Source organism: Rhinolophus sinicus, linkage group LG05 (genome assembly GCF_036562045.2).
Source record: "Rhinolophus sinicus isolate RSC01 linkage group LG05, ASM3656204v1, whole genome shotgun sequence".
NCBI classification, from domain to species: domain Eukaryota; kingdom Metazoa; phylum Chordata; class Mammalia; order Chiroptera; family Rhinolophidae; genus Rhinolophus; species Rhinolophus sinicus.
Genome location: NC_133755.1, coordinates 159,623,524 through 159,638,082, shown reverse-complemented (window position 1 = coordinate 159,638,082; position 14,559 = coordinate 159,623,524). Strand labels below are relative to the sequence as shown.

Sequence of the window (14,559 nt, the reverse complement as noted above, 5' to 3'; positions counted from 1 at the left end):
TCAGTAACTCAGATCAATTTGAATTCACAGTGCTACAGCATAAATTGAGGGTCCTTTTTTGGTTGAACTCAGTGTGCAGAAGTGTAGGGCTTTTTCAGGAAGTGAAAGTGTTCACTAAGGAAAGGGATTACTCTGGCTAGATAATTTTTTCATTCACCTATCTCCAGTGTCGAATTTCACAGGCTTTTGAAACCTAAGGAATAAGAACTGGGACCAAACATGCTTTTAGTATTTTCTCAGCCACTTAAAACACTTCATTGCTTATAATACTGGCCACTTATAAGTAAAAATAATTCTTTTTTTTTAAATTAGATTCTTTGTTGTTTTTTATTTTTTTTTATTAGTTTCAGGTGTACAAAACAATGTACTAGTTAGATATTTATCATTTATATCCCTCACACAGTGACAACCTTCCTCTCCCCATCCACTACCCCTCTGACATCGCAAACAGCCATTACATTTCCACTGTCTCTATTCCTCTATTCCTAATGCTGTACTCCGCTTCTTGTAAAAAAAAAAAAAAAAAGTATATATATATATATATATATATATATATATATATATATATAAACTTGTAGTTGACATTCATTATTGTTCAGCTTCAGCTTCAGGTGTACAGTGCAGTGATCAGGCATCTACATCATCCATGAGGCAGTTTCCCTAATAAGTGTCCATCGGATACCCTACAAAATCTTTACAACATTATTAATTACATTCCCCAAATTGATTTTTGTATCCCCGTGGTAATCTTGTGGTTACCGATTGTGCTTTCTAATCCCCTCACCTTCCCCCTTATCCCTCCCCCTCCCATCTAGCAACCACAATTTTTCCTCTATGTCTCTGAGACTGTTTCTTATTAGTTCATTCATTTATTCTTTTCTTTAGATTCCACATGTAAGTGAGATCGTATGGTATTTGTCTTTCTCTGTCTGACTTATTTCACTTAGCATAATGTTCTCTAGGTCCATCCATATTGTTGCAGCACTATACACAATAGCCAAGACATGGAAACAACTGAAATGCTCATCGATAGACGACTGGATTAAGAGACTGTGGTACCTTTATACAATGGAATATTATGCAGCCATAAAGAAGAATATATTACCATTTGCAACCAATGGTTCAGTTTTAAAAAGACATATTTTTGCTTAGTGAGCATCTCACTTTGTAAACGTACAGAGGGAGCACATTTTTTCAAAATTTTGATTGCATTTTAGGCTTTCTGACTAGATTGCTGAAATAAACCCTGGATTAAGTTGAAGGTACTCTCACTGGTATACATGCTCACTCATTTGTATTCATTGTCTGTCCAAAAGAAGGAAACCCCTCAACCCCCCCAACCCCCCAAAAAATCTTATCTGAATAGTTAATATTGTTTTACTGGCTTATCTGGAATCAGCTCCCTTCAGCCTTATCTTTTGAACCCGCTGCATACAGAAAACATAGTAGTGGCTAAAGTTTCATATGCCCCACTTAACAGAGTAGGTAGGAGAGGGCAGGAACAAAACACCTTTGCCTTAGAAACATTTGGTGTATCTAAGGGTGACTTTAATAAGGACCAGAACCTACCTGTCTCCCCTTTTTTTTATTTTTATTCTTTTTATTTAAGTAATAGGAGACCATTATAGAACCAAACCATTTGAAATTCTATTTTAAAAATCAGTTCTCAGGGTGAAACTTGAATTTTCTGAAAGAGCATTTTCCCAGGAACATCTTTTTAAATATTGGGTTGTCGAGATAGTCCAGAATCATCTTTGGTGGTAGTTATAATCAGGGTAATTATAATAAAAGGATTCGGGTAGAAAGGTTTAGTTGCACAGTTTTCTAGCAGCAATGGGGGATCATCAGCTAGGTTTCATTCCTTTCGTTCCTGTGAAATGAACAGGATGCCCTTTTTGGGGTCAGATGTCTCTCCAGGATGTCTTTCTAGCTCAGATGTCCAGATCTGTAGGTTTAACCAGCTGCTGCACACTCCACACATGCTTGCTGGCACACAGGCACCTCAAAGTCATTTCCATGCCGAAATTCGTGCCTTTCTCTGGTTCCTAACGTTTCATTAAATGGCACCCAGTTTTCAAAACCAGAAGCCTTCTCTAGATTCCTTTAAAATAATCATGAATTGTATACATATTAATATCAGTCCTTTATTTTTCTAAATGTATTACATTATTTCTTGAGTTTGATGTTTATTAACATTTTATGTTAATTTTTGACACATTTTTATTAGTCAAAACTTTTATCATTTGTGAATTGTATTGCTTTTAAGTGCAGATTCTTGCTTCATATGCAGATCTGAGAATTACTAATTTGTGTTTTCTTCTGGAATTTATTTTGTTGTATGATGTAAGAAAAGTTAATGTTACCATATTCTGATACTATGATAAAAGGAACCAACTTGTGAGCTATGTAAAATTTATAAAACATAACATTTCTTTAACTAGCACTTACTATTTGTTCATGGCATGGTTTGAACTATGTCAGTTACTTGTACAAATGGTCTCCCTCCCTAATAAGGATCATACAGAAGATACCTCAAGCTTTTCTACTTTGCTAGTGTTGTTATATAAACATCAGTTACTGTACTGTATTGTAAAATTGTAATATAATTCTGTTGGGGGGGGGCTGAGCTTCTCCTTTTACCAAATTCCCCCAGCCCATTCCTTGTGTGTGTGTGGTGGGGGAAGATACCCCCCAGATGGCCTCCCCTTTCCTTGGGGGAAGAGGAAAACTTGTAACAGTCATTTAGTTATGTTTAGTGTAGCACAGTGATATGCTTAGGAGCTACTTATGTATGTAGGAGCTGCCTGCTTTACACCTCCCTGCTTTCCTCATTCATTCATTCATTCATTCATTCATTCATACATTCATTCATACATTCATTCATTCATACATAAACACAGTCATTCAAAAAACATTGGTTGGGTCTGTATCATGTGCCAGACATTGGGGATAGAAAGTATTAATATCTGTGACATGGGCCCTGCTCACAGAATCCTCAGGTGGTGGTCTTATTCTTCTATTTCCTCACTATTTGTTGTTCTATTTACTATTACCTCCTCCCGCTTCTGTATATCTCTTTCTGGTTTTTTAAATCTGTTTTTCAAATTGAGGTGTAACTCATATACCGTAAGTTCACTCTTTTAAAATATATAATTCAGTGGATTTTAATAGATTCACAGTGTGTGCAGCCATCACCAGTGTTTAATTCGAGAACATTTTCATCAGCTCAACTATGAATTCTGTATCCCTTCGTGGTCACTCCCCTTATCTCCCTCCCCCAGCTCCAAGCAACTACTGTTCTGCTTTCTGTCTCCATAAATTTGCCCAATCTAGATATTTCGTATAAGTGGAATCATACAATATGTGGCATTTTGTGGTTGGCTTCTTTCACATTGCTTAATGTCTTCAACTTACATGAATGTTGTAACAAGTATCTTTTATTCCTTTTTCTGGCTGAATACTCTTCCATATGTTGGTACACAATACATTTTGTTTATCCATTCATCACTTTATGGGTATTTGGGTTGTTTCCACTTTTTGGTTGTTACGAATAAAGCTACAATATACAAGTTATTATGAATAGAGCTGAATATACAAGTTTTGGTTTGGACACATGTTTTCAATTCTCTTGGCTATATTCCTAGGAGTGGAATGGCTGGCTCATATGGTAACTCTATGTTTAACTTTTTGAGGAGCCGCTAAATCATTTTCTAAAGTGGATGTACCATTTTCTGGTACCACCAACAATGTTTGAGGGCTCCAATTTATGCACATCCTAACTAATGCTGTTATTGTCGGTCTTTTTTATTCTAGATATCCTGGTGGGTGTGAAGTGGTATCTCATTGTGTTTTTGATTTGCATTTCGCTAATGACTAATGATGTTGAACATCTCTTCATATGCTTATTGGCCATTTGTATATCTTCTTTGGAGAACCGTCTTTAAGATCTTTTGCCCATTTTAAAATTTGTCTTTTTGTTGTTGAGTTGTAATAGCTTGTTACATATACTGCATATAACTCTTTTATCAGGTACATGATTTACAAATGTTTTCTCACATTTAAGGGTTGTTTTTTCATTTTCTTTATAGTGTCATTGGAAGCACAAAGGTTTTAATTTTGATGAAGTTCAGTTTATCTGTCTTTCTTTTGTTACTCGTACTTTTGGTGTCTTATATAAGAAACCATTGCCCAATCTAAGAAGGTCATGAAGATTTACACCTATGTTTTCTTCCAAGTGTTTTGTAGTTTTTGCTCTTGATTATAGGTCATTGATCCATTTTGAGTTAATTTTTATTGATCATGTAAACTTCATTCTTTTGTTTGCAGATATCCAGTTGCCTCAGCATCATTTGTTGAAAAGACCATTCATTCTTTTACTATTGAATTTTCTTGGAACCCTTTTCAAAAATCAATTCACTATGAATATAATAGGAGTTTATTTCTCAGTTCTGCTCTGTTGATCTATATGTTTATCCTTACGCCAGTACCACATAGTCTTGGTTACTTTAGCTTTATATTAAGTTTGGAAAAGGAAGGAACTTTAAAAAGGAAGTATGAGACTTCCAACTTTGTTCTTTTTCAAGACTATTTGGTTCTCTTGTTATTTCCATATGAATTTTAGGCTTGTTAATTTCCACAAAAAGACAGTTGGGTCTTCTTCCTATTTTTAACTGTCCGTGATATTCTGTCCTTTCTCATTAAAATTGTTTCCTTCCTATTTCTCTTCTATGACAGCTGGTCTCAACTTTTGCTTTTTATTTATTGCCTATTGTACTGATTAGTGAACCATAGATTGCAGTTTTCAGGTTTTGGTATTTATTGTCATTTATCACACCCAGGGGTGGGTGGATTTTCCTTCCTCCCTTCCTCCATCCCTTCCTTCCTCCATTTCTTCCCTCCTTTTTCTCTCTCCTTTCTCTTTTCCTTCCTCCCTCCTTCCCTTCCTTTCTTTCTCTTTCCTTCCTATGGGTTTGACACTTATCAGAATTGTGGGTATGACTTCAGAATAAATGAGAATCACTACTTACCTTTGTTTGCTTATTACCTAAAATTTAAATACTTGAACATGAACAGTCATAAATTTCTTGAAAGGGTTATTGTGGTGATAAACTTGTCCCTTGAGATTTGGCTTCTTACACAAAATATAGAAAATTTGATTTTTATAAGAAAAAAAAATCTTACTGAAAATTTACTTTTCCTATAAAATCCTTATGAGTGCATGGTCTTTCTAAAAGTAATCCCAGTCTGTAAATATTTCCAGGGTGATGCATAGTTTAGCACTCTGTGTTTTGTTGGTGCAACATCTTACAGTTAAAATATTTGATGAAGAAATAGAGTTTATTACAGATGTAAATTGCCCGATATGGTCTTATGTTGGTCTAATTTGAAACCTTCTCTGAAGTGTTACCTTAACTTGGGCAATCACACTGTCATGCTCTTTGCTCTGGAAATCTTTTAATGACCTCTGTCCCCAGCCACGAATTTCAGCCTATTTATTTGTTGAGCCAGATATCCTGTTACCCAGTACCCTAAAACCCAGTTGTTGGCCTGCTGTGTCTGGTAATGAAGGGAATGAGTCAAACCCCCAGATACTCTACTGGTCCATCCATTATGATGAGTGAATCGAGGTAAAGCAAGTGTAGAAGATTGGAACAGCAAGGGTACAGCCTTGACCTACTTGGCTCTTAGATCAATCGTGCCCAGCTATTTCTGTTTGCACATTGTGAAGCGATCCCAGAGGTTATCCTCATGGGCTCTTTGCTGAGTTATTGCTTGGCCTTTTTCTGAGAGAGAAACGGGAGCTTCAGCTCAGAAATGTAACCCTGTAGAACAGTTGGTGCGAATGTGCAGGTGAGGTGTTTATGCAGCTGGTCTCTGACTACAACCTGTGGGGGTGGAGGGTGGCTTGAGTCCTGGTTTCACCGGCAGCTCCTGTGGTTTTATGCTGTACCAGAAAGATTCTTGCCCACCTCATGCCCTGTGGTGCAGCTGGGCTGGCTCTGTGAGGCTAGCTACCATTTCTGGGAACGTGGATAATCTGTATGTTCACAGTGGAGATTTATATCTTCACTGGACAGAGGAGTAGAAACAAGTTATGTCTCCCTAGTGAAGGAAGGGAAGCCACATATTGTAATGATCACAAGGGAACGGTGGCTCTGACAGACCTCTGTGTTTCAGTCTTGGCCGTGCCACTTACTGGTTCTGTGTTCTTACTTCTCCAAACTTTAGTCATTAAATCTAGAAAATGGAGGTCACAGCAGTCACTGCCTTATTGGCCTACTGAGAAGGTTAAATGGGATTGTGCATGTAAGGATTTTTGTACAGTCCCTGGCAGGTCATAAACTGCTGAAATAAAAATAACTTTAGAGATTGTTTCATTCAGTTCCTTATCGGAAGCATGAATCTACCAAAAAGGCTTTTAGATGTGCTTTTATTATGTTGTCATATTGCCCCATAAATTTTCTATTTTGGGGGAATCTAATGGTGACTTCTGAATTTTTATTAAGACACTATTTAAAGAGTTCTCCACTGCCTGGGCATTTAGTGGGATGAGATCCTGGAAGCAGATGTGTGGCATTAGTGATACCCAAAATGACAGATTTGCAGAGAGCTGAGAAGTGACCCCACAGTGTCAACATGTCCCAGCTTCTGAGATACGATGGGAAGAACACATGCTTTAGGGTCAAGAGATTTTCTTTGAGTTTCGGTTCTGCTTCTTACATATCTTGTCTGCAGTGAGAAAGCCTATATTTTCCCATTGTGTTGAAGATTAACTGAGAAAATATGAAAGGAGCAGGGACACAGTAGGTGCTTGGCCAACATTGATCTATTCACAGTGTTTATTTCTTGTTTTGGGAGGTCTATGTTTCCTCTTTCTGTTGCTGTGTAATGAACCACACAAAATGCAGTGGTTCCAAAGAACAATCTGTTGTTATCTCTCACAACTCAGTGGGTTGACTAGGTTCAGCTGGGTTGTCCTTCCATTTCCCATGAAGTTGGTTGGGGCCACAGTCATCTGGTGGCTGGACTGGACTGGACTCTCCGAGAAGGCTCCTTCCCGTGACTGGGTGTTGAGATGGGCTGTCTTCAGGGCCTCAGTTCTCTTCCTGTGGCCTCTTCACATGGCCATGCTGCCCTTCTCACGTGGTGTTTTTATTCTGACAGCGAGTGTCCTATGAGTGAGCGTTCCAAGAAGAAGGAAGTGGACGCTGTCAGTTCTCTTATGTTCCGATCTCAAAATTCTCAGAACATGACTCTTGCTGCCTTGTATTGGTCAGAGCAGTCCCAGTGCCAGCCTGGACTTCAGGAGAGGGCATGACTCCGTGGGGAGCGGGCACGGGCGTGCAGGGGTCAGGGATTAATAGTGGCCATCTTTGGAGACGTCTGCCCCAGTCTGAACGTTTTCTCATGCTGTACGTCATGTGGCTGTGCGCATGTGGAGGAGGCTTATCGCCAGGTCAGTAGCTCTGCCGGCTTCGCTGCCATCGGGTAACTAAGTCACTGAGGCCCGGGCCTCCAGTAGAGTCATTCGATTTTCAGAAAGAAACAATTAAAACTCAAAATGGAAAGTTCCTGAGTAGATTCAGCAAGAACATGCTTTACATGGAAAACAATTTTTCTTCCATAAGTTTTCAGCTTCTACAGAGATAGGACTGGTAGAAAATGTACTGTCAGGAGACTTTTTACTGTCTCTGAGGAGAACATGTGTCTGAAAGCTGTCCTATTTCCCCACATATTTGGACCTATTGGGATTAGATGGTTGAACAGGAGACGAAAGCTAAAGATTTAACCTGGATGGTGCTTACAGTGGAGAGGTAATGAATAATTTTGTGAAAATGATGTGTATACATCAAAGACTTCATCATAGCTGACTAGTTAGGCAAAAGAGTGGAGATTATTGTCTTTTTATACCTTAACTTTCATCCAAGACTCTCTACCCCATCTCAGCCTTGGGAATGGACAGAATTTGTCGTTTTTATCCTCTAGCTGTGCAGAGAGCAAGGTAGTGAAGGAGTGGGGTCCCAGAGTGGACCAGGTGGTAGCAATGACTATTAACCAAGAGACTCTGGACTTGGAAAGTGAAGGGGAATGGCCTTCCTTGAGAGTCAAGTGCAGATATGAGCATTGGTTCATGGGCTGGTGTCATCTATAGGCAACCTGCCTGCTCCTGAAGGAGTTTGCAGCCAGGATTAAAGTTTCCAGCGAGATAAAGAAAGTACAGGAAGTACTTTCTCTTGTATAATTTTCCTTGGTACTCCCCCCAGCCCTCCCACCCCCCCGTTTAATTCTACTTGACTTTAGAAATTCAACTAGAAGTGTCCGTTTCTTCTTTTGCTTTTCCTGATCTAAGCCCTCTTCCCACGTTACTCTCACACACCCTCTCTCTTATTTCTGTCCGTGGATTAGCTCAACCATGAGGAGCATGAGGCAAACTCTCGCCCGACTCTTTGCCCACAGAACACCTGAGAGTCATGTGCAAGCCTTGGCAGAGGGTTCTTGGCTGGGAATCCTATTCCATGTACTGTTTATATTTGGAAAAAGCATTGGTTCTACTTGGTGAACCAAATGTTTCCAGCTTTAATCTCACAAAGTTGGGAGCATTGTCCTTCTTTTTGCTCAGTCCCATACCCACTCCCTTCCCCATTTACTTCTGTCCCTTTCAACGTTTCTCTGCCTGGGCCATCAGTGTCGATTTTCCTTTCTGATTCTGGCCCCTTGCTCCAAGCTGACAGTGTTGTCCTTTGCTAATTATTAGGAACAAAAAGTACTTGCATGACTGTCGCGAAGGTCATGGATTTTAAATGCAAAAGAGGCCACAGAGTTAATTTTAAAATTCTTTTGTTTCTTTTTTCTAACATTTTGTTGGTGAACAAAGACAGTGTAGTAATCTTTAATTTTTTGGTGGAATTGATGACTGAGCCAGTCTCCCCCAAATGCATTCTTATGCCTGCCTTGACTCTCAAGAGGGCCACTTGGTGGCTCACCCTTCCGACCTTCCTTGTCCATCACTTCTCCTTGGTGCTGTCTGAGTAGTTGCTAAGAAATGGCTTTAGTGCCGTTTCCTGCTTAGGGCTACTGACCAGCTACAGAAGGAAACGTGTGCACACAGCATGCAGAGTCTGTGGAGGATTTCATCCATCCGCCTCATTGGCAACCCCTCTCACCCGCTCTCTGATTGGACCCTGACTCCTGGCTGCTTGCCATTTTTCCCTAGGAAGTCCAGCTCAGAATCTCTCCATTCTTGTGCACAAATGTCATTCTATGTTTGTTTTTCCATTTCTCTCTTTGAGGTGATGTAGTTGCTGGGCGCAAAGATTTGGGAAATGGGACCGATTCTTGTAGGCTCTGTCCTGCCTGGAATTAACTTGCCTCACTTCCTGGGGAACTCTTTTGCCTCTTCCTGGACAGCTCTGTGAACCTTCTCTCCTCAAAGCATCCCCACTCAGGCCACATACGCCCTCCTCTATCTGCCCACAGTGCCCAGTGCTTGCTGCTACTGCGTTTTAATAGCTGACCTCCCTGTTGAGACCATTCGTTTTGTTAGTTAGGTTAACCTCTGTTTTCTTCATATTTGTGTCCCCAGTTCTTGTACGTAATAGGTGTGCTCAATTAAGTATTTCTTGAAATAATAAATTTTAACAAATAATGCCATTCATTAAATTCCTTGAACATATGTGAATTAATGGTTTCATCATTTGCATAAGCAGTGCCTCATGTAAGAGCTTTATTCAGAAAATCTTTTGCCTTTTGTTCTAGTTATTGCTTTTGGCCAAAAAGGAGAGCTAATTCGTATGTAAAATGTTATATGCTTTGAAATGTCGTATAGGATTTACCAGTCTTAACTGCTTTTAAGTCCTGTATTGTTTTTTAAAGAAAAAAACCTAGGCTGATGACAAGTAGGTATAATATTGACTATTGATTATTCTTTGCTGTTTAAGCATGAGATTGCATGTTCGTGCCATCTTGTGACAATTAGAATATCCCAATGGGATAAGTTTTTAAAAATACTATGATGGCTCTTCCACAAGATGACAGACAATCAATTGAATAGTCCCGTGTGCGTTCTGTCCTGCTGTCCCTGGTATCTGTCAGAGCAGAATTCAAAAGTTAGGCAATAACTGTAGCCCCCTCTCTTGGCTTATTGCATTTGCTTCATTGGCACTTTTAGATATGTAAAAAAATAGGTAAAGTCAAAATGTGAGTAAAAATGTTATATTAGCTTATTTTCATTTCCCTTTTTAAGTTCTCTGGACTTTCCCCATGATTATAGTAGATAGAACATGTTCTTTGAAAATAGGGGATAGTTTGTAGATGGATAATTTTTTACTTACTCAAAACTTTTACTTTATGTATAGTTTGAGTATAAAGGCTAGTTTAGAAAATTTTCTTCTTTAAAGATCTTCTCAAGGCCGTATTATTCTTCAGTTACAATATGGATTTTTGTTATTGATTCTCACCTATTGTCAGCAGTGGAAAATTGGCACATTCACGAGTCAACTTCTTATTCATTTTTGTCCCTATTGTTCAGCTTAGTGGCTGGTGTATTATATTTACTTAGTAAAGACTTATTGAATAAAGGAGTAAATAAGTCTGTATAGAGGACAGTTTACTTTTAAAACCCTACACTTAATAAAGCTTTGGCATATAGAAACACAGGCAAAAACAGGATTCGTATTGTGAATGTAAGATGTGCAAAAACTCAAAACACATTTTTATTTTCTTAGAGGGACCGACAGTTTTAATCAAGGCAGAATACACTTAAACCTAATAATTGATTATAAATTATTTAAGTATAAATAAAGCCTGAATTTATGAATTTCCCAATTGCTTCCTGCTAGTCTCTCTTTGCTTTATTGATTTTTCTAAAGCTCAGGTAAGGGTGGGGCAAAAATGACTTGCTTCTAAAACCTGAGGATCTGGATTGACTCCCCACACCACAACTATTATTTGATGTGCCAATTGAAAATGGTTGAGAGAGTAGGTAGAATCCATGTTTGCTTTTTTTTCAAATGGGAAACAAAAAGGTATTATTATTTTTATTAGTTTAGAATCCTAGAAGAATGTCTCAGAGCATAAATTCAGAGCCTATTTAATTTTGGTTCAGTTTTCATCATATGTAAAGTTATAAGACTGTATTTAAATATCATGGGAACCTTATAAAATAATCAAAATAATAAAAATGAACAATTACAAAGCTTTGTTATGTAGTGATTTTTTGGTAAATTATGTGAGAATAAACTTTTCAAGGCAAAGCTTTTAAAATGCATGAAGATTATTTAGTTTTAAATTTTAATATGATATAATGACACTAATTTGCAGTGTATTTAAGTGAAAGTAAAATAAAAATAGTATTTGCTTCTAAATTACTAAAGAACCTAATGCAGTAAAATGTTTATATAAAAGTCTTACATTGGGTGCCTGTATTAAAGTAGGCTTCAGTTATTTACAAAAATACTATTACTTTAGTTCTGATACTTTCATATATTATAACATTTTACCACTTTAGTTTCATTTTTTGTGTTCTCTATTTTATATCTAAAATGTTCAGATATTTCAAGGTACAGGGGAAGTTTCTAAGATCTAAAACATGATTTCTCTGATTACTATGTCTAGTGAACTTTTAATTTTTCTAATAAGTAAACACAGTAGCAAAAGGGAATGTTGTTCATAGTTCAGACAAGAACATTTCCCATATCTGTGGTGCTTTCTGACTAGACAGACAACTCTTGTATAAATTCTTGCTTCCCACTACTAAAACATCTCCCTTGCCCTTATTTCCCCACACACCCAGCCCTGCCTCGTTTTTTCCTGTAAGTTATGTTGAAATTGAGATGCGGTTATAGTTGTATTTGGTCTGGATTCCTAAGGAATGCCACAGTCTTGCCCTGGAACTTATTTTCTTGAGAAATCCCAGAGGTAGGTATGTGGGTAGAAAATAAAGCAAGGCAAAGCATCTCTTGATTATTAAATGGGGCTCTGGCTCCAGATAACAGTACAAAATTCTGGGGAGCCAGGCTGGAGCCCTGAAGATCTCACCTGGGCTAGGTGGCTTGAATGGTCTATAACCAAAGCAGGTCAAAGAGCCCTCTTACCAATTTCTACCACAGCACTGAAACGTGAGTTTCTTTAGGTCTTATCACTTATTCAATGGAAGATGACAGAGACACTGGAGAATCAGAAGGAGCTTTGCTCAAAGCCTAGAGTGGCTCTGAAGAGAAAGCCCATGTATACACTTGAGAATCTCTTGAAAGAGTCTTGAGGTAACTCTTCCTGACAAGGTGGAAGAGGAAAAGGAGACCTTATCCATACACAGGACCAATAGCTCCTTCGAGGCTGACTCTCTGATAAAATTACTGAAAAAGTAGTCTCTGTTCTCCAACTCATGTCCTTCACCTAACTCTTACAGCTGTCTTTTCTCCTATCACTTAGAAATTGTCTACTGATGAATCAGCAGGGTCTTTAAACATCAACTCATCGTGTTTGGTGTTTGGTCTTTGGTGTTCATTCTCCTTAAGGAAGGTCTGACAACTCCCTTTTTCTTGAAGTGCTGTTCACTGGTTATTGAGCGTACCTGGGATATGAAGATGATACCTTAATTCAGGCTTCTCTAACAGAATACCTTAACCTGGATGGCTTAAACAACAAATGTTTATTACTCACAGTTCTGGAGGCGGGGAAGTCCCAAGATCAAGGCACTGGAAGATTTGGTGTCTGGTGAGGGCCTGGTTCCTGGTTCATAGATGGCTGTCTTCTCATAGATGGCTGCCCTCACATGGTGGAAAGGGAGAGAGAGCTTTTTAAGTTTTCTTTTATAAGGGCACTAATCCCATTCGTGAATGCTCCATGTTTATGACCTAATCACCTCCCAGAGACTCCATCTCCAAATACTATCACCTTGGGGATTAGGTTTTAACATACGAATTTGGGGTGGGTGGGGAGACACAAACATTCAGCCTGTAGTAAATGGGTACACCATGGGCAGTGTCCTTAACTTATAGGTACAGTCTAGTTGGAAAAACAGACATTCCAAAAGATCATTTCAGTGCTCTCTGGCGTAGCCATGCTGTTTATACCCATGCAAATGAGTTTGAAGTGTGTATTTCCAGCCCATTCTTGCCTCCTTAGCTCCATTTCCATATATCCAACTATATCCTGAATGAACAAGTATCTCTTTCAACCTCCCACTTAACATCATCATCTTCCCTCTGAAACCCTGTGTCCCTTTGCTAATCAGTGGTAGTCTTTCCTCTCCAGTCACGCAGACTGGAAACCTCCGTGTGCTCGTAGATTCCTTGCTCCTTGTTCCTCTGTTGGTTAATGAGTGCCTAATGCCAGCCTCTCTGGGTACAGGAAGTCACACAGTCCCAGAGTTAGAGTGGGGGCAGGATGTGTGTGGGAGGGTTTATCCAAGGAGACAGCCATTAAAAAATATCTTTTCAACGATTTAATTATAAGTTAAATGCTCAAAGGAAAGTGTAAAAGGCTCTGAGAGGGGGCCGCCCTTGTCTCAGGACCTAGGTAACAAGTGAGGGTGCTTTGAGTCAGGGAAGAGAGTTGCTGTGCATGAGGGTGCAGGAGGAAGCCAGGTGTGCAGAGGAGCTAGATGAGGCTGGGGAAAGAGGCAAGAGCAAAATGAGAGACTAAAGTTAGGGTGTTCCACCTTTTCCTAAGCCATGAAAGGTTTTCCATATAGGAGAAGGCCATTATCAGCCTAGCATTTTTAAAAAGAGGAATGTGAATATCATGTGTCAAATGGACTTGAGAAGGACACATAAGGAGGCCAGGTGGGCAGTATAGATGGAGAAAAGTAAATTGACTCAGCACGAACAACTGAGTGAATAGGATAATGGTTTCCCCAACATCCAGAGAATTCTAGGTCTTATCAATGGACCTCAGGAATACATGTCAACCCTGTTCCCTCCTTTACATTCCTACTGCCATCATTAATGCTTTTGTCCTGTGCCACTGAAGAGTTCCTTGAGGTTTCTCCACTTGTAGATTTGCTCCCATCCAATCGGTGACTGCGTATTCTTCCTGAGGCATTTCTCTGGACATGTTACTCTGCTGATAAAATAACTTGAGTAGATTCCCATTTTCTGCCAATTGAGCATGGAGGGTAGATTGCTAAGATCCACCCTCAAATTGAATTTTTATATATTCTATCTCTTCCTCCAAATTGATCTCCCTGCTGCTTCTGACAAGCACCATCCACTTCCCTACATCTCTGCCTCTGCTCCCTTGAATTCACCTGCCTGAAACACTCTCTCCACCATCCTCTGGGTCACATTCTCCTTTCACTTCAAAGCCCACTCAGACACTCCTTATCGATGCTGAAGAACCATCTCCCTGCAAATGGGTTTTCTTGGCCGCCTTTGTGGTATTTCAGACTTTCACATGGGCCTCGGTGTTATTTATGATTATAAACTATCTGAGGTCTGATTCATCTTTGTATTTCACCCAGACTTAGCAAAGTGCCTGAACAAAAGAAAGTAGAATATTTGTGGAAGAGTGAATATGTATTCAGTGCATGCTTTCGTGACTTGGCCCAAGAATACTTAG

The 14,559-nt window shown here is 39.1% G+C and overlaps 1 protein-coding gene across 4 annotated transcripts in view; it reads left to right on the top strand.

Annotated features, from left to right (window-relative positions):
- The window catches only part of MAP3K5 (mitogen-activated protein kinase kinase kinase 5), a 180,894-nt gene that overhangs the window by 15,928 nt on the left and 150,407 nt on the right, over window positions 1-14,559 (top strand). The window contains exon 1 of one of the 4 annotated variants that reach the window (XM_019732727.2): window positions 5,783-5,850. The exons of 2 other annotated variants lie outside the window; for them this stretch is intronic. Coding sequence is in view for 1 of the 2 variants with exons in the window: in XM_074333623.1 (XP_074189724.1) it covers window positions 7,315-7,456 (142 nt within the window). In the remaining variant the exon portion in view is untranslated. Of the gene's footprint in view, window positions 1-5,782; window positions 5,851-7,299; window positions 7,457-14,559 lie in introns of those variants that run through there. One more of the 4 variants, XM_074333623.1, reaches the window with a different exon arrangement.